We start from the raw sequence: 22355 nt of genomic DNA on the forward strand, positions 1-22355 counted from the left end.
GAGTCAGCACTGCCCTTACGTTGCCTAGGTACTGAAAAATGAACTTTTTATATGTACACAATATCAACACAATAAAATAAATGTAATGTCCAACTATTTATAATATACATGCTTTATTTACTTTATATCAGCCTTTCCCAAAATGGGCGATAACGCCCCCTTGTAGGCGCTGCAGGCCTAAAGGGGGATAGGCGTTGTGTAGAGGCTTGGGGGTGTTTTGTTGATACATACATACATATCTATTACGCCTGTCTCCCATTAGGGTAGGCAGAAACTAGGTGTTTTGTTGATCTTAAAGTGATAGTGGTTTTAAGTAGGTGAAAAAATGGGAGCGCTAATAAACAATTTATTCTCAAAATGGGCAACCCCTGCTTTATATAGATGAATATCTATCTACTTGTGTAAAATTTTTCAATTTCATTGGTTGTATAGATTTTTTACACACTTTTTTGTTAAAAGTGAGCCTTATCGGTATTTAAATTATTGACTGACATCTACTGTCAACTACCTTGACTATTTTAGTGTGTTTACTGTTTAAAATAATTTTGAAATTACAAAAAAAAAACTACAACAACATAATACGTATATTTATTATTTATATGATTTATTTAATTTTTTAAAGTGCTTCTGAAGAATTTATTTCTTAGGTAATTATTTGAATGATTAACGTAAAATTCCCAAGGCATTTTTATTATTATTTTAGCCGTTAACTGTCCATTGCTGGACATAAGCCTTCCGCATTAGGAGGCTATCGCCAGTAGTTGACACGCTTGGCAGGCGGGTTGGCAACAGTGGTTTTTTTTTGTAGGTGATAATGAAATAGTAACCCCACCCGCGCTATCGGTATATACTGGCGGGGCACCAGTGAAGGATGATAGATGAGGATGAAACAGGTCAGTTAGCCTATCATGACGAATTCAACAAGAATTGTTCAAGATGGTTTCCAGAGGGAACCACGTGGAAGTTGACCTGATATTATATACTGCTATTGCTAGCAATGTGGCCATCAAACTCCATTCCTAATAATCTCTTTCTCCCTCCCCTGGCAACAGCAGTTAGGCTTTTAGAAATGTTTTAAGAGGAATGCCACTGCCTCCCCTTCCTTAGTCGCCTCTTACGACACCCACGGGAAAGGAAGGGGTGACCCATTCTATGCCTGGGCACACATAGCGGCATAAAATAACATTATTAATACTGAACGTTTGCTGTGTGGTCTCAGTATAAAATGGGCTACCCCTTCCTTTCCTGTAAATGTCGTAAGAGAATTTAATGGTTGAGTGACAGGCAGCAGTATCCCTCTCGCTTGTAAAACATCATCAAAAGCACAACTGTAGTTGTCAACACACCAGCAAAGCGTGGTAACTGCTGGTAAAACTCCCAAATTAGGTGAGACCAGCAACACATAATTAACAGATGATATGATGATGAGTACTAAACAAGAAATTAATAATAATAATAAATATCCTTGTAGTCTTATAGAACTTGAAAATTTATTTGAAAATCAAAGTGTGTTCAAATAATTTGTTGATTAGAATGCTTTTTATAGAAACTGCAGATTCCGCATCAAGTATCAAGAAAATTAATATGATTGATAATTATACACACATAAGTAATAACATAATTTATATAGTGGAAAGTATTCCAGGCCCCAAAGAACAAAGTCAGGAGTATGAAGAGATAATTGACAATTTCAACTCTCAGCTAACTAATCATTGTCTTTGTGAGCAGTATTGTTTAAAAAATAAGTGCCAGTGCCTCGGGACATCTGACAGCTTTAATTATGTGCTCTACAATCAAGATAAATATTTATTACAACTTGATTTAGAAAATGGCCAATTTTGTACAAATCCTATTATAGAGTGTAATGATCTCTGTTCTTGTTCAAATGAATGTGGAAACCGTGTCGTCCAAAAAGGACCTATGGAAGGTTTAATTGTTAAAAAATGTTCCGATGAAATGAAAGGATTTGGACTTTTCACAGAATCTCATATACCTAGAGGTATGTTTGTCTGTGAGTATGCAGGGGAGATAATAACAAAATCAGAAGCTAATAAGAGACATCAGATTAATGCAGTAGAAGGGAAGATGAATTATATATTTTGTTTACAAGAACATAGTAAGGATAGAATGTTTCAATATTTTATAGATCCAAGCAGATTTGGCAATATTGGCCGATACATAAACCATAGTTGTGAACCCAATTGTTGTATAATCCCAATTAGAGTTAACACTCCCATACCAAAACTTGCTATATTCAGTAGCTCAGATATAGTACCAAATACAGAAATAACTTTCAATTATGGTTGTTTTAAGGGTGATAAAATTTTAGAAAATACATCCAGAACAAAATGTTTATGCAAGAGCAAAAATTGCATGAGATGGTTGCCATATCATTTTTATTAGTTTACTAAAATTGTATAAAAATACATATTTAGTGAAGCAACCTAAATAATCAGGTGCAGCAAAAAATTACTATTTATGCATAGATGTCTGTATTTATATTATCATTAATGGACATACCAAATGTTTCACAAGTCTCTTTTACAAGAAATACAGGTAGATGTTTTTGGACTTTGTACAGATAAGATTATTTAGTTCTTATTATTCAGTAAATGACCAATAAGATTTTTACATTTTTTTTTTATATATTTTGAACCACTGATACTCTACAGAACTTATTTAGGATTTTTTAACCTTCAACATATAATTTAATTGAATAAAACAAATTATTCTTTTATAAGTAACCAGGTTTGTCTTTTGTCTATTTGGTACACTTGACACTGAAAAAGGTTACCACCAACCCGTGGACACAGGATACCGCTTGTATCAAATTAGGACAGTCCTCTTTCTTTGGAATGATAATGGAATGGTAACCCCACCTGCACTATCAGTCAGATGAAAGCAAAACTGACTGATAGCTTGTAATAAATGCCAGAGCAATTAACTAAGATAATTTTCTGAGGGAACCTCTTGGAGGTCAGCCTGATATGGAGCTTAAATCCCATTACTACCAATTCCTTTCCTCAAGGACAGTCAAGTCAATTTCTCTTAGTGGCAGTCCCTCTGTTCACAGTATCAATAATAGTACAGTAGTTATAAAAGCACTCGAGTTGAACAATGCTAGTCTAAGAGTAATAAAATAATGATACTATTTTTAAAGGAACTATCTGTGCCTCATGTAAATGGTTTGTAAAAGATCAAAAAATATTCAATAACATTTTTAGTTTTATGAAATGTCTCAAATCAAATTAGGTCAATTAAAGTATGTAAGTAAAAATCATGATTACAAAAATCATCTTTATTTCTTAAAATATATAACGATTATAATATGGCGAGAAATAAGAGGGTGGAATGTATAAAACAAAAAAAGCAGGCCATTTTGTTACCTACTGGAAAATAGCTCTTATCATCAATTCACCCGACCCTCTTCAGTAAAAATAAATGTTTTCAAATATCAATCTTCTTTTAACTTTTTAGAAAATCACAATGTTCGAACATACGTTGACACAAAGCACCAACCACAGTAAAAAACCTATACTTAGTAAATGCCAATTTTTTGGCATTTCTTATACCTAAACAATAGTTTTAATAAAATACAAACATGTTTGTACTTTATATTTTACCTCAGATCAAAAATTCAGACAGAAAAATGCAACTTCAGTCACACTTTACAATATAGCTATGAAATAATGTAAATGAAAAATGTAAACAAATATGGAATGGTTGTCTAATATAAATGATAAATGCAACCAAAGAAATGTAGGGTAAAAGCTATTATTCATACTTAAGTTGACAACATAATACTTTTACAATTTATATACTGACAAACCATTATTGGCATGTTGTTAGCAAATTAATAATACAAAAGTAATAGTAGTATCACATTCACTTGTCATATTTATGGGCAGAATCTGAATATAAGTTTTCAAATTTATCTATATATTTTAAACAGTTTATTCTTTAGTAAGTAGTTTACGACATTGCCTACTTACTAATACTATAATATATAATAATAAACGCAGTACTTTACTAAGTGTGGCAATGTTGTAATTATTTATAAAAAAAAAAAATTTGAATGTCTCTGGTTGATCATTTTAATGTATTCTGTTGCTAGCGAACCAAAAAGTTAATCATGCAATAATATTCTTATTGAGCTGCCATTGAAATTTGAATTAAAAATAAATAAGAAGTAATTAAAACATTCTAATGCTAAATAGGTGGATAGTTTTTAGTGGTGGCATTGTATCCAACGTTTGCAATGATTAAAGTTTTAGTTAACTAGTAGAGCACTTTTAAAATAATCAATTACAAAAAAAATATTGTTTTTGGAAATTAATAGATAATTGTGACGTCGCCACACTTCGGTAAGCTAAAGAAGGAACACTCTTAATACATTAAATTACAAAAATGTTATTGTTTTTATAAAATTTGATAATTATACAGATAGGTTTAAAGAACTATATTCAGAAATCTGTTGCATTGACTTGATATTAGTTAAAGTTAATTATAAATTCAACAATGACTCATCATTCATTCGGAGTACACTACGAAAGTACAACTAAAAATTATATTGTATGAGGTACAATCAGGTATAGTAAAAAAAAGTAGTCAAATGCACAATCTTATAGCTAGACAACAAGTTTTAATCAACAAAATATGCATTACTCAACATGACTGTTCAAGGACAATATCATGCTGTCTAGTTGAGTACTGCTGTTCATTTTATAATCTAAAACGAAAAAGTATATAAAAAATAAAAACATTTATAGAAAATATAAAGTCTCGCTGAGCGACTGATGAGGCTGGTTATGCAAACTGTTTGCGGCCAGGAACGCAAGCTTGTGTGCGTATTGGCACACGGAAGGCACGCGAACCTGTGTCGAGCAGTTAAAGTACAAGTGCGTCAGCTTGTATGTGAGTAGTTGCATCTGTAAATAATAATTATCATTGTAATGGCAACGATTACTAATTAAATTTATCTTTTTACTATGACTCATTATGACTACTTACACGATCGGGCGAAAGACCTGTGCTGTCCTCGATTACATTGTATGACGTCGGAGCAATGGTGCCTTCGCGTACATTTTGTGATACGAGATAAAAGTCGTACCTGAAATAAAATTACAAATTTAAAAATTCTAATCTTTATCCATAACCTATTTAATAATGTATTCAGGTACATAATATAACGTTGTGTTGTTACAATTAAAGCAAATAAAATTATATCTCTGTATACTATTGCTTGCTCTGCATACATTGCTTTTTCATTGTTTAAAAAAGAAGTTTGATCACGATAAGTTATTATAATAACACTAAACATTTGGACAATAATAATTTACTGTATCACTAGATTAAATAATACATGTTGAGTTTTTGTTAATAAATAAATCATTATAAATTTTAATTTCCTAACTTTGTTATATTTGTAATTTTAGTCTATATTTCACCCTTCGACAATTAAATAGTCATGCAAATACAACTACTTGGACTTAGAACAAGTGTAGACAGAAGTACCTCAGTAATTCATACGTTATATTTAGAACATGTAGGTTTCTAATCTAGGAGTGCGTAGGCTTTAAGCAACATGCACATGACATCCACAATGTGGCATAAAAAAATGAACGATTCATATAAAGTGCAACAACCTTAGGTACATGTTTGAGAATGAAGTAGATTATGTACAAACAAAAGTGAGATGAGACCGACCTTTCCGGCAATGTGACGACATCATCAATAACTGTACCGGGACGTGGATTGTCCCCACTACGTCCGCGATCTACGAATATCCTCGTGTTGATGCGTTTCGACACGATGACGAATGCAAATTTGTAGTCCGTACCGCCGTAAATCTCTGTCAACTTTTTCTTAATCTCAGCGACCTGTTTAAAAATCGTTGAAAGTGCATTACAAAATTAAACATTATAAATTTGGTATACACCTACATATATATATGGGATGGAAAAAGACAATCCACTTGTAATCTCCGGATAGTAAAAATATTATGTGCACGAAGTCGCGAGTAACATCTAAATAATAAATGTTAAAAAAAAATTACAGTAGTTTTGAAATTGATTTCATAGGGAGCTGATTGATGTACTGAAAAAAATTAGTAAAACAAGTGTATGTTTTAAATATTATTTGTAAGGTTTTACCTCATGGCTGAGGACATATGGTATTTGTCCGTCGCCCACACCATCACGATATACAAAGATGGGGTTGGGCAGCACACCTGCATTAATAAAATATTAGTATTACATTAATTGTATTAAATTATGTTTTCAATAAATTTGATTGAAATTTAGTTCATACTTTTTTAAGCTAATACATGTATAAATACTCGCGGTTTACAACTAGTTAAATATATTAATTAGGTTTATCACGTGAAATAAGTGAAAATATATATAGTATGTAAATGACATAATTATTACATATGGATATATAAACATAATCCATATGTAATAAATTAAATTAATATTATAAATATGAGAATTTGTTTGTTACCTTCTAGCACTTTAATGCCATAAATAATCGCTATGAAATTAGAGCTACTTTTTGTTCAGGTCAGTAAACATATGTCAGACATGGGTAAAATCTAATACTATAATAAAAGAAATATTTACCATTTCTCTCCTTGTATTTTCGTACCGCTGATGCAATATTGAATCCCATGTGGGCGCTAAGCTCTTCACCCGATGTATGGGCGTTCACAATGGAATAATACTGTGACATTGCTTGGTTTAGCGTGGCCACGAAGGCGCCAAAACTCTTCTCCTTGCAGCGAGTGTCATGGCACACATCATAGCCCACCACCATCAAATTTTTCAGTGGAATCGACACGGTCCACGGTGCTCCACCAAGCTGTATAACACATTAATTACTGAACGAAAATGGTAATCATTATAAAAGAAAGTTAGAGACACTTAGAAGGAAGGTACTAAACCAGCACCAACGCGCTTTTTTTTATTAAAATAAACTAACAAAACACGTAGTTCATAACAGAATGTTATGTATATATTTTATAGCCATAATTATGCTAGTCAACATCGCACTGATAATAGCATAGATGTGGAGACAATAGCTTCTTCATCCTTCTACTCCACTCCATAAGCGATCAGGTGTAGAGTTAGTTTATCATAATAACAATATTTACCATGTATGAGTCCCTCTCCCTCTTATTACTTCCTCTAAGACAGTAGTTATTTTTTTTTTTTTGTAATAACTTTTTTTTAAACAAAATCATTAAAAGTTCGTGTTACTACTTATATTGAAGTTATTACATTCTGTATGAGCCAACATAGAGAAAATAATGCAATAGACAAAGCATAAACATTGTTTACAAACTCACTGAAAAGAGCTTGTAATAAGTCTAATAAAGTTTATTACTTTTCACTGTGTGAGTAGAGATAAGAAACTATCATTAGGCTTTGACAATACTTAATGAAAGAAATAAAACAAAGCTTAAGATTATCACTAACCTTACAATTAATTTGAATAGCAACTTTGGTTGCAATGGACATAGCAGACTTGCTGGTCATATTACGCGCGCAGACCACCTGTGTCGGCACAGCGCGGTCTACTGTGCATTTCTTCTTGATAGCTTCATATCTGAGTACATAAAAGGCCATTAATATTATGTACAATAATATTTCTATTACTACGTATCTAGTATAAAGTGTTACAACCTGTCAGAAAAGTTCCTTCCAAGGACACATAAGATGAGAGCAGGATTTTTCCTCGCAATCACGTTTTCGCACATGTTGGCATAATCCATATGACCGTCACGCTGGATCACAACTGTAATAAATTATCATTAAGTAAACAAAATTATGAATAGTGGCAGTGGCACAAAACAAAACAAATCATTTAAATTTCAAAGTCAAATAATGTAATTACTGGAACAAATAATAAGTAACAAATATTAAAAAAAAAATCTTTTCTGAAATTTAAAAATACTTTAAAAAATGGTAACAATTCTGATTATTACTTTACTGTAAATCCCGTAATGAGAAGACAAAAATTAATTGTATTTGTTTATTTTAAATAAGGTTATCCACTTAAATTATATACTTGCTAGTGTCATAATCGCCTAATAGAAAAACACTATTTAAATGACTTTGCTGAAATATTACAAAGTCTAAATATATATTGTCAGTTTAAGAGACAAAGTTTGAATAATTACCAATTTCTGGTCTGGGCATGCGGAATCCTACGCCACCGCCAGTTTTCATGATAAGTTCTGTGAAATTTTCGGCGTCACGGCGTTGTCTCTCCGGCGTGATTACAACCCATGATGGAAGTTGAGCAAGCGATAGCAACTGCTTTGATCTGTAATTGTATATTATATTAAAAAATTAAATTGAAATCAAAATGTCGAGTCTTAGCAACGGTGTTAACTAGAAGGGTGGGGGGAAGGGATTGTTAGTAATGGAGTCTACTAGCCCCATTACTAGCGATGTGATTGGGTATCAGGTTCATCAACCCTCCTCACGGTTCCCCTTGGAAATCATATTTGGAATTTTACAGACAGGGTTACCATTCCATTTTTACTCATAAAAAAATAAATATAAAAGGTACTAACCGCATATCGCGTGTCCAGCCTTCAGTGGTATCACCAGCTGGATATTTAGCTTCACAACCTTGGAAAATATTCTCGGCGGGGAGTTGGCGTCCTTTGAATTTGATAAGATCATCAGACAGCTTCAATGACCATGTTCCTAATTCCTAATCAATAAAAATACTATATTAATTGAAGAAATGGCAATAAAAGGTTGAACAATGGTCAGTATGTTGATCCCTGGTCCCTGGGGGAAAGGAATTGTTAGTAATGAGGTTTGACAGCCCCATTGCTAGCAATATACCCTATCAGATCTACCTCCACGTGGCTCACCCTGGAAACCATCAAAACTAATTCTTGTTGAATTCGTCACGATGGTCTAATTGACCTACTTCATCGTCACCTATTAACCCTCATCGATGCCTCGCCAATGTATACCGATAGCGCAGGCAAGGTTATCATTCTATTATCACCCATTAAAAAACTCTGACCTCTGGTCTGTTTTAAAACTTCATCAAAATCTCAACTGCAGTCGTCAACTCCCTTGTTAAGGGTGGCCACCAGTGGCAAACTCTCCCTTAAGGGGGAGGCCTATGTTCAGTAGATATGATGACTATATTAATAACTTTTTATACTATAGCTTAGCTTACAGCATTTGTATGTTGGATGACAAGCAATTCCATATAAATTGTGAACTAAAAATCTATATTCTTGCTAATAACGTGTGGGCATTGTTATGTGAGGTCATGTCAAAATGACTCGCCATTATTTATGTTACAGTGAAAAATCTATACGATCCGAATCTAATACATAGGAAAATTTGGTAAAATTATTACACAAATAATTATTAATATTTATCAACAAAAATGTTGTTTTAGATATAATTTTTAAATTATAATCATCGACATACCTCAACCACCTCCTTTTTTTGTGTGAGACGGCGATTAAAACTGAGCAATTTTTGTATACGGATGGCGGGCCCAATCTTGGTATGGTTGTTGAGGGCGCTCATCAATTGGAAATTGGATCTCATAGCATCAGAGAGCCCAGTCTGGCGGCACAGCTCTGGCACTAAGTACACCAACTCCGGCATACCGGCGCGGATTTCACGTGGCTTCGATCGGGATATCAGCATTGGTTGTGAAGCATCTTGGATCCTTATGTTGTATTTCTAGAAGAAGTGATTATTAGTTAATAATAATAATTTAGCAAGCACATTAAAATGAGCCAAGATCAGGTTATATCTTAACTAGATAATAAAATTGTAACTGGACAATGTCTGTACATGAGAGACATTTAAGAAAAATTTGTGTGAGATCTTAATAAAGAGTAATATAAGCCAAAACTATACTTTTGTTTGTTTGACTATGTGTATGTTTGTATTGATATTACGTAAAACTATTTCAGGAAATTAGCTATGACATTTACAGTTCAATTGCTGAAGATCTAATTTAAAACTCGTAATGTTTTATTTTGATATATCATCCAAAGTGGTATATTTTATTGATCTCCTAGGGAGATAGGGAAATTTTCCTTATCTCTGAAATCCATGAGTACGAAGTAGAGGGTTATAAAGTTAGTAAACAACAAATAACATAATTATCATAATTACACACCTTGTAATAATAATCAATGTAGGAAATTGTTTGATCCTTCATTTTGAAAGTGGATCGAGGACTAGCTTCCCATGTTACATCATCAACTCTGTATGTTCGCTTGTTGTAATCAGTCATGACTATCTTTCCTGGAATAAAAACTTAACAATTAAGCAAAAGCACTAACAAAATATTGGATCAAGTTTAAACTTTAACTATGTTATACAGCAGAGCATCAAACATACCATTTCTGTTCTTCGCATTCATGAATTTATTTATACAAGCTGATAGTGACTAGTTCTTTTTACTAAGATCTCTTTTGAGTCTTTCCCGGTCAGCAAAGTTAAGCACTACTGATATTTCCATTCAGTCATATTCTTTTTTTGTTAAAGTGAACAAACTGATAATCCATTTTCTCTATATGATATTTCAGTAGCTGACTACAAAAAATGACGTTTTATTACAAACCTACGATGTCTTCTGAGAAAATCTTCTTGAAGTAGTTGCCTTTGGTGGCAGCATACTCATTTAACATTTGGAGGACATTGTCCATGCGCAATACCTATGAACATACATACTACTAATATAATAACAGAAAAGCAAATGATTAATCTTAATGCTTTGAAGATTGGGTTAATCAGAGATATTTGTTAACTATTGTCTGTATTATTTATACAGATATGTATATGTATATTAATTTTATATTTGGCTAATTCTTTCTTCTTTGTTGTCAAATAGTTGTAATTATTAGGACAAGGGTTTATAAGATTTCCTTTTATAAAACCTTGTCCTAACAATTACAAAAATGTTATGTTTTAAAAATTGTACAGAAACATGTTTAAATCGGCAATTTCATATGCACTAACCCAATACTTTTTACAATGACTTCACTTGCAATAAGTGCAGTTCAACAATATCTAAAACTATTCTATATTTCAAATTGATAGTATATGTAGTAACTGAGATATGGCATTGTAATAAACTTTGTAGGCTGAATGGATAAAGTTCAGTTTGTAAGGGTTCCTTTGTTTTATTTTATAATAGAACAAATTTACAACTTGTTATTTATAAATTATAAAATTAAAAATTCAAAAGATAATTGAGTTATAAATTTAGCATTTTGTATGACGATAAAAATTAAATAATAGTAGTAAGAGAAAAATATGATGAAATAATATATTATGTACCTTGTGTGTAATTTCTGTCACCATCAACAAACGATCTTCATATTGGTTAATTGTAGTTTTGTAACCTGGCCAAATTTGTAGTTTGTGCTCAGGGATGTCGATCTAAAAACAAAATTAATTTTAAAATTAGATAACTTCAGGTATAAGAACACATGTAATGAATATGAAATAATCATACCTTAGCAAGTGGATCAAAAAAGTCTCTACCAACAAGCTGTAGTTGTAGCAAGTTGTAACATTTGCGAATGATGATATTAAAAATCTGAATGTAATGGTAATCACCGGGGCTCACGGCGCATGTAAGCTGAAATTAAGTCAATAAATTAACATAATAACACTGCAGTACATATGACAATAACTTTTAAAAACTGTAAAGATGAATAATAATTCGTAATAAAATTGTGTGACGGATTTAACAGCTCAAATCATAATGAAATCGAGTATAAAGAAAATTGGGTGGCGAAGAGAAAAAGTATGTCTTTTTCTCAATTTTTTTAATTGTCACGAGTAAAAACTAGTAAAACATAAAATACCTTTATGAGTATTCGCATTCGTTCACCATCTGTCTTTCTATCAGAATATAATTCCATTGGATCTGGATGGAGTTTTCTAACTGTATATAGGACAGTGCCGTCAAATAAGTATCTGTTGAGAAATTATATAGTGATATTTATAAAATAACACATAGTGTTCCAAATTGAGAACTATTATTAAGTTTGGATTTTTTTACTAATATTTTTTTGGTTGAAGTTTCTGTTTTATAAGATGATTTCCATGCATTAGAAATGAGAAATATTATCATCATTAAAGTATATATTTACCCTCCAAGAGTTTTCTGATGCACTCTGAGCAGGCCTTTACGTACAGTGGTGTTGTCTTCCTCGGGTGATATGTCCACATGGTACTGGTACAGGCTCCATTGTGGTGTTGTTTTTACCGTGAAGTAGTTTGCGATCAGGTCCAGGGGAGTTCCCGAGGTACCTATTATAGAATTTAATTTTCAAACTTTCACATTGTTTACACATATTTCAAATACACTATAATATTCAGATAATTAATTTATGTTACACAAAAGAAAAACCGACAAAGCCAGTTATTTTCAAATAAAAACTAAACCTACTAAACTGATTTTAATAAAATTTCTATGGGACCAATCTATAAGTATATCCTTTCAGATAAAAAAAGGACTCTTAAATTTGGTTTATAACTGGAGTTATGAGTTAATAAATAAAAAAATGCAACAGAATTGAGAACCTACTTCTCTTTGAAGTCAATTGATGGCAAGCATAGTTCTTTTTGAATGGGTAAAAATGGAATTGTAACCCCGTTTGCACTATCAGTATACTCTGGCAGGGTGCCAGTGAGTGATAACAGATGAATGAAAGCAGATCAGTCAGGGTATATAGCTAGTGTATATATACTAAAGTGGATACTTTTATACTTTGTAAAATAATAAAGTGTACTAGTGTAGATAGACTTATTAACATGACATAAACTGGTTCAAGCTACATAGCACATTTTATTTCATAATATCATATATTTAGGACATATTAAGTAGCAATGGCGTTGTTAGCCCTTACTACTAACAACAATCCTTTTCTCCCCAGGCAAGCATAGTAGGTAAACTTTTTTTTGTAGTAAATACTTTCAAATCACTGTGATAAAAAAATCTATAAAATAAAACATTTCAGATAACTATTGAAGACATTTCCTCACATATACAAACAAAACACCACATCTGTATGTGATCACACACATTGAAGTAAAAAGCTAGAGGACTGTGTCGTGTTAAAATAGAATATATAGATTTAAGCAAGTGAAGTCGTAGCATGCAATTATATTCATTTTACATGTTACATTTGATTTCAAAATTTAAAGCATCACAATAATATTTGTTCCTCAATATATAGAAATCAATGTTTAGATTCATATGTACCTTTTTTAGACTGTACAGTAGTGGGACGTGTGCGCAATATAGTCATTTGTTCAGGCAACACTCTGCCTCCACCACGTCGAGATCCTCGTCCAACCACACCCCCTGCATCACCACCAGCAGATGCTTGTGACGACTGACCTGATGAAATGAAACAAAGTTTAAATATCAAGATGTTCATAACATAGTTTTGTTTTCTTACTACAAACAATACAAAACTGTTGTTCAATGCCCCTGGAACAGGTAATAGATTGCTATAGAAATAGAAGACTTAATTTTGTTTTTTCATTCTCTGCATATGAGTATAAAGATTTTGAATACAAATTTTTGCAATTCGTCTTAATGCTGTTTCTGATGACAAGCAAGTGTGCTTACATGACAGACATTCAAATTGTTTGCTACTACAAATTGTATAAAAAAAACATTGATTTGCCAATAACTTACACAAATTAATAGTTTTGTTCATGTTAGTACAAACCATTAATAATTCATAACTAGCATATAGAAGTCATTAAAGAACAATATTTCAAGTTTTGTGGGAATATCGGAAAGAGTCGCATTACTAAGAATGAATCTGAGGGATGGACCAATATCGATTATACAAGTTTATTCCCCAACTGGGAGCTCAAGTGAAGAGGAACTAACAAAATTCTATAACGATCTGACAAAAGCACAAAACTTAGCTGACAAAAACGTGCTTGTCATTGGAGATTTCGAAGATTTAGAATGGAAAAATTAGACACCCGAAACCACATGAAAACATCATAATGGGAAAATTTGGATATGGAGCATGGAATGAAAGAGGTGAACGTCTGATACAATATGCTTACGAGAATAAGTTGTCGATCATGAATACATTTTTTAAGAAGAAAGAATCTAGAAAATGTACATGGATATCACCAGACCATAAATAAAAAATTAAATCAACTTCATTCTGAGCTCTAATCCAAATTCTGTAAGTAATATAGAGGTGTTAAACAAAACAAGCTTTCCGTCTGATCATAGATTAGTGAGATGTGCCCTTAAAACCAAAAAGTCAAAAATAAGTAGAAGAGCTTTTAACACTTCACCAAATCAAATGAACTCTACTGAGAAAAAAAAACAGCTATATACGAAATCTGAAAAAGAATCTAGAAAAATCACATGATTCACTGATTAATTTAGAAGATGTACAGGTCTTGAGCAATAAACTGGAAGAAATAATATTAGAAAGATAAAATCCAACATAAAATCCTAAGCAGTGAAACACTTGAGTCTAATCTCTAGAAGAACTGAACTAGTGACAGAGAAGCACAAAACCAAAGAAAATAGAGAAAAAATAAAGAAGTTATTTAAGGAAACTAATAGAGCAATTAGGAAAGACTATGATAATCACAGAAGAGCAGTTATTGAAAGAAACATGACAAAGTTCCGAAGTTCAAAAAGAGCCTTCAAAGAACTTACAACACATAAAAAGTGGATACAATCTCTAAATAATGGTAAAGGGAAATCAGGTAAAGAGATGACATAGTCAGAAGTGCAACAGCATTCTATACCGACCTGTATAAAAAAAAAACCTTTAGAAAAAGAAACAAAGATGAAGACCTTGTGTGTAAGGAAAGCAATTCAGAAGCAGCACCGAACCAGATTACAGAGTACGAGGCCATAAAACTTATTAAAAAATTAAAACCTGAAAAAAGCCCAGGTTCAGAAAACATTAGGAATGAAGCCATAAAAATCAGAGCGCCTATTTTAATCACATATCTAGTGAAAATTTTTAACCTAGTTCTGGAGAAGCAAGTGGTACCAAAGCAATGGTGTGAATCTGACATTATACGTATATATTATATATTAAGTACAAAGAATTCAATAAATCACTACATAGCATTTGTGGACTACTCCAAGGCCTTCGATAGCACCACACATTCATCCATATGGCATGCTTTGGCTGACAATAACATAAACAGCACCTACATAAATATTATAAAAAATATTTACTTTAAAAGTATAAGCAGAGTCAAACTGGAGAGGCAGGGTAAAAAGTTCACAATTGGAAGAGGCGTAAGACAGGGAGATCCACTTTCTCCAAAACTTTTCATAGCAGTACTTAACAACATCTTTAAAAGTATCAATTGGAGCCATGAGGGTATATGGATACTGAACAAAAGACTAACACACTTATGTTTCGCAGATGATATAGTACTTTTTAGCGAATCGGTTAGCAACCTAGAAAAAATGCTACAAGAACTAGATTTGGAAAGTAAGAAAATTGGCCTAAATATGAACGCAACCAAAACAAAGATCATGACAAACCACAGCAAAAAATTAATTAAAATAGAAGAGAACCCTATAGATTATGTGGATAGTTGTGTATACTTAGGTAAATGTATTTTAAGTAGATATAAATGTATGCTTTGTTGATTGTCCTTAAATAAATAAATAAATTGGTCTCTTTCGAAATGAACAGTGGAGAAAAAGAAGTTGATAGAAGAATAAACACAACATGGAAGAAATATTGGGCTCAAAAAGATATCCTTAAAGGGAACTACAGTCTCAACTTAAAAAAGATAATTATGGATTCCTGCATCCTGCCAAGCCTAACATATGCATGCCAAACATGGACCTATACAGAAAAAATAAAGAACAAAATCCTATCATGTCAGCATGCGATGGAAAGAAGTATCTTAAAGTTAAGAAAAATACAGAAAATAAGAAACACTGATATTAGGAAGAAAACCAAAATAACAGATGCTCTTCAGTATAGTATGAAACAGAAGTGGAGATGGGCAGGTCATATAGTGAGGTACAAAGATAAAAGGTGGACTCTCCAAACAACAAAATGGTGAGGTCCAGTAGGAAAAAGAAATGTTGGAAGGCAAAGAAAGAGATGGGCAGATGACATAATAAAGATAGCAGGAAAAAACTGGACAAGTATTGCTATAGATAAGGAGAAGTGGAAAAAGATGGAGGAGGCTTTTACCCTTGGGGACCATGGAAGTGGATAAAAAGCTATAATAATAATAATAAAAACTAGCATATATACAATTTTTCAGGAGACACAGAAACATATATCCTTAATGTATTATAATATTATGAAATGCGGTACTTTACGAGGAGGTGATTTATGAAATAAATAATAATATAATTTAAACTTAAAGTTTATTAAATCACTGTCAAATGGCATTCCTACCATGCCTGGGTTTGTATGATGTATTATGTCAATGGGAGGTACTTTTTAGATTTATTAATTATGTATGATTATACCACTTACCAATATCAATCTTTTGCATTCGCTGTTGGATGTCAACATCTCCAGGGTGGTCATGTGTGGTAGGTGTAGTCCGATGCGAAGCTCGGCCAGCTTGTATTGTAGGAGTTGGCACACCAGCTCGCACTGGTGGTGCGACAGTTGGCGGGCCCCATGCTAACGGCGGTTGAGGACGCGGACCACCTTGTTGCGGAGCGGGCCTAGGATGCTCACCGGGTCGACGTGGCGGTGGGCCAACGCCTTCCCCCCCGCGACCAGCTCGTCCGCGAGCTCTTCCTCTCCCACGTTCAGACATGTTTCTAAAAATTACATTAGGAATATTGGTAGTCATTTACAAACTATTAAAGTTAAATTTATTGCATTATTATTAAAATCACATGGTGGTATAAATGGCGAATATAAAAAATAAGTACAGAAAATTTGAAGATAACTATCCAGTTCTCAATGTTACTGTAATGCAGGGTCTTAAAAAGTAATCAAGGAACTGTTAAAAGCTACATATCTCATATTCTCTTATCGAAGAACTAAAGAATTTTCTTAGAATAAAAAAGGGTAAGTGCTTTCTGGCACTTATCTACTTATTTTGAAGTTTTTCTACTGCAGGTATAAACTTTTTTTTTGTTATAAACGGTTTTTACATGTACTTTACTTTAACAAAGTAAACCAAAAGTCTAAAAATTTTATTTAGTTACAAAGAGCAATGACTGCATAAGAAAGGTATGCCATTTAAAGTACTTGTACTTTTTTAAGATTCAGCAAAATTTGAAATTGGTACCTACAATTATAATGGCGGATAAGTAGGTAATTAGCAACATTGCAAATTTTATAATAAAAATGTCACAAAAACGACTATGTAAGTTTATAAAAGATAACAGAAAATGAACCATGAAAATAAATTGCTTTCTGTTAGTTTAGTAATAGTTCAATAGATTGTTATTTCAAACAATTTAATGAAGGTTATGATATTTTTTGAGAATACTTTCAAGTTTAAATATCTATTAAATATCTTTATATTATTAAGTATCTTGTAGACACAATATGACTGAAACAAATTCGTTTAAAAAATAAAATAAAAAATTTCTTACCAATAACCTAAATTAATCGAAAAGTTAAAGGTGCGTTGAAAGCGGGGAAAATACAAAAAAAATTACAAAAGACAACAAAGATAGCTTTCAAACGAATGAAAGGAAAGAATGACTTCAATTTGGACTTAACCGAATGAGTGAATGAGCAGAGCCATAATTCTTTTACGGCTTCGGATACAAGGGCATTTGGCCCAGCAGAAAATTCTCTTTTTTAGTATCGCCAACATTAATAGTAATTTTTATCTTACGCAAGTAAAAAATAACTATAAGTTTAGAATCATAAATATATATGGATACGAGTACAGCTTGATATAAGAGCAATATGACTGATATTTGTGCATACATGTCCTAGCTACTTTTCGCGAAGTTGAAAATGACTATCATTCCTGGAAAAGTGTATAAAACTTGTTTTTATTCAAATCTTATAAAGTCTATGGAATATAAAGTCACAATAAATGAAAAAAAAGTCTATGGAATACCATATCATGGATAAATTCCAAATCTTACTCTATATTCTATTTTTAAATTGTACATAAACTGTGTTGAATCGTCACCTCTATGGCAAATTTACGAATCTGCAGTTTTTTCAAATTTAACATTTCATAAAAATTTACATTTTGCATCTTACTTATTATGGCTTATTTTCAAATTTCTATTTCTAACGGTTAAAAAAATCGAGTAGCTCGAATCTCCATATTTTTGTGATATATCCAAAGGAAACTTACTTAGCATATTTTTATAGTATTTTCTATAATAAAAAACACTTTAATTTGAAAATTTCAATAATTATTTTATCAAATTTTCAATCCTAATTTAGTTATTTTACATGAATGGTTGCTATAACGTTGTTAATTAAACTAAAGTTTTTTCCAAAACACGTGATTTATACCTTGGTATATTTACGAAAGTGGCACTTTCGTTACTTTGCCAGATATGGAAATAAATGATTTTCTTTACGAAACTGCCATTTTCATAGATTTGCTATTGTATAACTCAATACCTAGGAACTCTCATGTATGAAGATGCAAAGTAACGAATATGCATTTATTTCTGATACTTGTAATATAATAATAGTTAATGAAGCGCATTCAATAAAAAACAGGATTTTAAAACTAAAATGTTAACACGATCTTTTACAGTAGTCTTAAAAGTTAAAAGTTATTTGCATTCTAATGTTTCAAAACGTTCCCCTATAAAATGTATCTTTTTCAGTTTCATAAATTTACCATAAAGGTGCCGACATACGAGTACATACTATCAGGTGAGCGGCAAATTCGTTAGTCCCTATGTTTTTTTTTTTTTAAAATCAACTATTAAAAACTAAATATAAAAAAATGCTGTTTACCGCTGCTTCGTTTGCGGATATCAGTGTGTATAATACAGGGTGTCCGGTAATGAATGGATAACCTTGAAACGTCTTATAGTTCAACTTATGGCCGTCTTAAAAAAATACGAAACAAAATATATCATATATACCTCTTGGCGCGGCTTAACCAATTGTTTTGAAAATTGGTATACACCTAATATTTTTTTAATGGATGAAGATTGATTGGAGCATTCGCTTATACTATGGCGGAGCATTAGTGGAGGATAAAATGATGAGGACAAAGTGAGGTCAGTTTTTTTTTATAACACGGGGCAAACGAGCATTCGGTTCACCTGATAGTAAGTGACTACCGCCGTCCATAATCACTCGCACTGAGGCATCAGTTAGGGAAGACAGGTGAGCATGAAAAGGCAGGTCAGTCAGCTTATCGTGATGAATACACTTGGGATTCAACACCATGGTTTCCATTGGGGATCACGTAGAGGTCTTTTTTTGATGGATGATAATGGAATGGTAACCCCACCTGCGCTAATGGTATACGCTGGCGGGGCACCAGTGAGGGATGCTAGGTGAAGATGAAAGCAGATCAGTTAGCCCATCGTGATGAATACTCTTGGAATTCAGCACGATAGTTTCGAGGAGGGACCACGGGGAGGTCGACTTGTTAGGGTATATTGTTAGCAATGGGACTTATAGTCCACATAACTAACAATTATTTCCCCCCCAGTGACAGACGATAGGTGAGGATGAAAGTGGGTTTGTTGGCCCTAATCATTGGCCGGTGGTAGGAGAAAGGAGAATTTAACGAGAATTAACTAATGTGGTCCAGAGGAAGCCGCGTGGGGGACGACCTGATGGGGTTTATTGCTAGCAATGAGGCAACCTTATTACTATACACACACACATATATATATATATATATATATATATATATATATACACTAAATATAAATATTTAGTAATAAGGTTGCAACATTGTTAGCAATGGGATTGTTAGTCTGCATTATTAACAATTCCTCCCCCCCCCCCCCCCTGGCAAATAAGTTGACAGCCTACCTGATGGAAAGTGGTAATCGCCGCTTATAGACATGAACAGTAAAATGGGCATAACAGGGTATACTGTGATGCCCATGATACTCTTAATTTGTTGCCATTCCAGAGCACTATGGTGTTATGCCTCTGTGCCCTGTAATTTCAATACTACATCCTCACCCTTCATAACACTTTTGAAACACAGCTGTGCAAATACAATTGCCTCACGGCGGTAACATGAATAGGACAGAGGTATTTAAAAATAAAAACGTAAATAATAATAATAATAATAAAACGTGAAATAAAAAAAACTATTGATTATTCTTTTTACAAAATATAGGCTTTTACTCCCATACCAGTGTAAAATGGAAAAATGGAATGTGACGACTAATGTTTTTTTGAACAATAATTTAAATTATTAAAACATCGGTATATCTACTTTTGAAAAGGTATCAAACTTGTACGTGTTTAACAGAGCAAAGTTTTCTTAGAATGCTTATTATTTATAATTAATACTACACACATTATATAGTACACATATATACACAGTATTATAAGAAAATATAATAGAATCATGGTATCTTCACATATATATAAGCATAAATAAGAGATGCAACCTCCTTGAAGTTCTGTCAATAATATTATATTATTTAATGACAGGTAGGTTCAATATGTGGTGAAACTATAGACAGCGTATTGAGGAAATTACCCGAAAAACCTAAACAATCAAGCATGTATCTATTGGTAAGTACCTATTGTATGCTCATCAGTGAGTACACAGTTTATTCGTAAATAAACAAAAACTATAAACTCCTATTGGGAATCCCGCGAGCCGATATGTTATGTACATCGATATAAAACCGGCTCCGATCGGCGTCCCAATGAGTTCCGCGCCGGCCGACGACGAGGCTACACGTTTCTGATTACGTCAACAATATTATTGTGAGGAGTGGACGTGGAACGTGCCAGAGCTTGAGGAGGCAATTGGTCGGTGCAATCATCTCGTTACGCGTAAACAAACCGGTGAGTCTCCCTACTTCCATAACGTAAGAATCGCGCCCCGTTCGTCAGAAACCATCATTCAATCCATTATTCCTGTCGTTATAACTTGAAATGGCCGTGCATGAAATAAAGGCGCAGTGCTATGGTACATTGACTTGTTTAAAAACAACAAACAGTATACAATCACTCCGTTTTAAAAACAAACCCATAAGTTATGTCTCATTATTCCATAAGATTGAAGTTTTTTTTAACTTGCATAAGTACCTGTATCATACGTGTAATTAGATACTATCAAGATACTGTGTACTACAATAAAAACATAATAAATCTGTATGTTTTGTGGTTGCATTGTAGACAACTTCATAGGATGTTTATATGTATAGGTACCTATACATATAAACATCCTATGTAGTATCCCATCCTAGTATGGAATACTATTTTAAACTTCATAATCTGCATTGAACGTGATCGCATGGTCAATTTAATTTATAAAAGGTTCATAAATTATTTTTATATTTCATTAGATTTCCACACATCCTCCTTGACATCGTATTCATATGCACAATTTATAAAAACAAGGTCAAAACTTGTCAAGGATTCCGAGGAGTCATGCCCCTGCAATGCTATTGGAATGAAATTGTTAAATTTCATGATTATCTAGATATTATCAGCTGATTTCTTTGCGTTATGCCTTATATTTGCTGTAGACACAAATATTTATTTAAATTATTAATCGAGGAGTTTATACAATTAAACCTTTAAGCGCGCACCTTAATTTCGTTTTATCCTTTTATCTTCATGCCGAATTCTTCGAACTGAGTCGGTATATAAGTTCAAAGTTTGAAATAAACAAGATAAAGAACTACTATACGATACTTACTACACGATATTCCCGTTTAACTAGTTTCTCTGTTGAAAGTCTATGTATGTAAAATTAACATAGAAAATAATGAACATATATTTCTTGTTGATTTTTCCTTTAGTTTTAAAAAAATATCCTAATAATAATAAGTGTCAATCAATCACACCAATTGTGTGATCCTCAGGCTAGAATATTCTGTGTTAAGAGGGGTTAGGCAAAGAGCATCTGGATGTATAACCCAGAAAACTCAGACCCGTGCGAATTTACAAAAGATTGTTTCCAAAATTTCTTTGAGCAATAATCGAAACTGGGACCCTGTTTACAAAAAGCTACGGCCCAACAAAGGTCGTCTTATCTTGGAAAATTTATTGATAACTTCTTTAAGAGATTTCTATTATTTATACTTTAGTAGATTCGTTTATACGAATAAAAAATATTCCGGCCATAAATCGGACAACATTAAAGAACATCCAAATTTGAAACAATAGTTTGGTGTGTAAAACTATAATGAAGTTCGTGGACTCATTACGC

The 22355-nt window shown here is 32.6% G+C and overlaps 3 protein-coding genes across 9 annotated transcripts in view; 2 read left to right on the top strand and 1 right to left on the bottom strand.

Moving 5' to 3' along the window:
* The first annotated feature begins 499 nt into the window (after positions 1 to 499).
* LOC113522980 (histone-lysine N-methyltransferase SETMAR) lies at positions 500 to 9899 on the top strand. Of its 2 annotated transcripts, XR_008253152.1 has the most exons (3): positions 500 to 647; positions 1547 to 2556; positions 9433 to 9899. XR_008253152.1 is itself a non-coding variant. In XM_026908836.2 (2 exons), the coding sequence occupies exon 2, from the start codon at positions 1585 to 1587 to the stop codon at positions 2401 to 2403; it is 819 nt and encodes a 272-aa protein (XP_026764637.2). In that variant the 5' UTR covers positions 500 to 647; positions 1547 to 1584; the 3' UTR covers positions 2404 to 3285. The 2 variants fall into 2 exon arrangements, 1 of the variants encoding a protein (XP_026764637.2); XM_026908836.2 differs by lacking the exon at positions 9433 to 9899 and having other exon boundaries at positions 1547 to 3285.
* LOC113522979 (piwi-like protein Siwi) lies at positions 3278 to 17713 on the bottom strand. Its single transcript, XM_026908835.3, has 19 exons — positions 17602 to 17713; positions 16520 to 16815; positions 13273 to 13410; positions 12158 to 12317; positions 11870 to 11981; positions 11515 to 11640; positions 11337 to 11438; positions 10618 to 10711; positions 10171 to 10298; positions 9465 to 9725; positions 8579 to 8721; positions 8180 to 8325; positions 7683 to 7794; positions 7476 to 7605; positions 6621 to 6858; positions 6153 to 6229; positions 5707 to 5879; positions 5011 to 5110; positions 3278 to 4928 (listed from the first exon to the last, which is right to left on the bottom strand). Exons 2-19 carry the CDS (start codon positions 16809 to 16811, stop codon positions 4764 to 4766), a joined length of 2697 nt encoding a protein of 898 aa, XP_026764636.1. The 5' UTR covers positions 16812 to 16815; positions 17602 to 17713; the 3' UTR covers positions 3278 to 4763.
* A 3115-nt stretch (positions 17714 to 20828) lies between these two features.
* The window catches only part of LOC113522488 (inter-alpha-trypsin inhibitor heavy chain H4-like), a 33519-nt gene continuing 31992 nt past the window's right edge, over positions 20829 to 22355 (top strand). For all 6 annotated transcript variants that reach the window (XM_031914154.2, XM_031914155.2, XM_026908180.3 and 3 more), the window contains exon 1: positions 20829 to 20983. The gene's annotated coding sequence lies outside the window, so the exon portion shown is untranslated. The remainder of the gene's footprint in view (positions 20984 to 22355) is intronic.

Source organism: Galleria mellonella, unplaced genomic scaffold (genome assembly GCF_026898425.1).
Source record: "Galleria mellonella isolate WM207_F2 unplaced genomic scaffold, CSIRO_AGI_GalMel_v1 utg38, whole genome shotgun sequence".
In the NCBI taxonomy this organism is placed as follows: domain Eukaryota; kingdom Metazoa; phylum Arthropoda; class Insecta; order Lepidoptera; family Pyralidae; genus Galleria; species Galleria mellonella.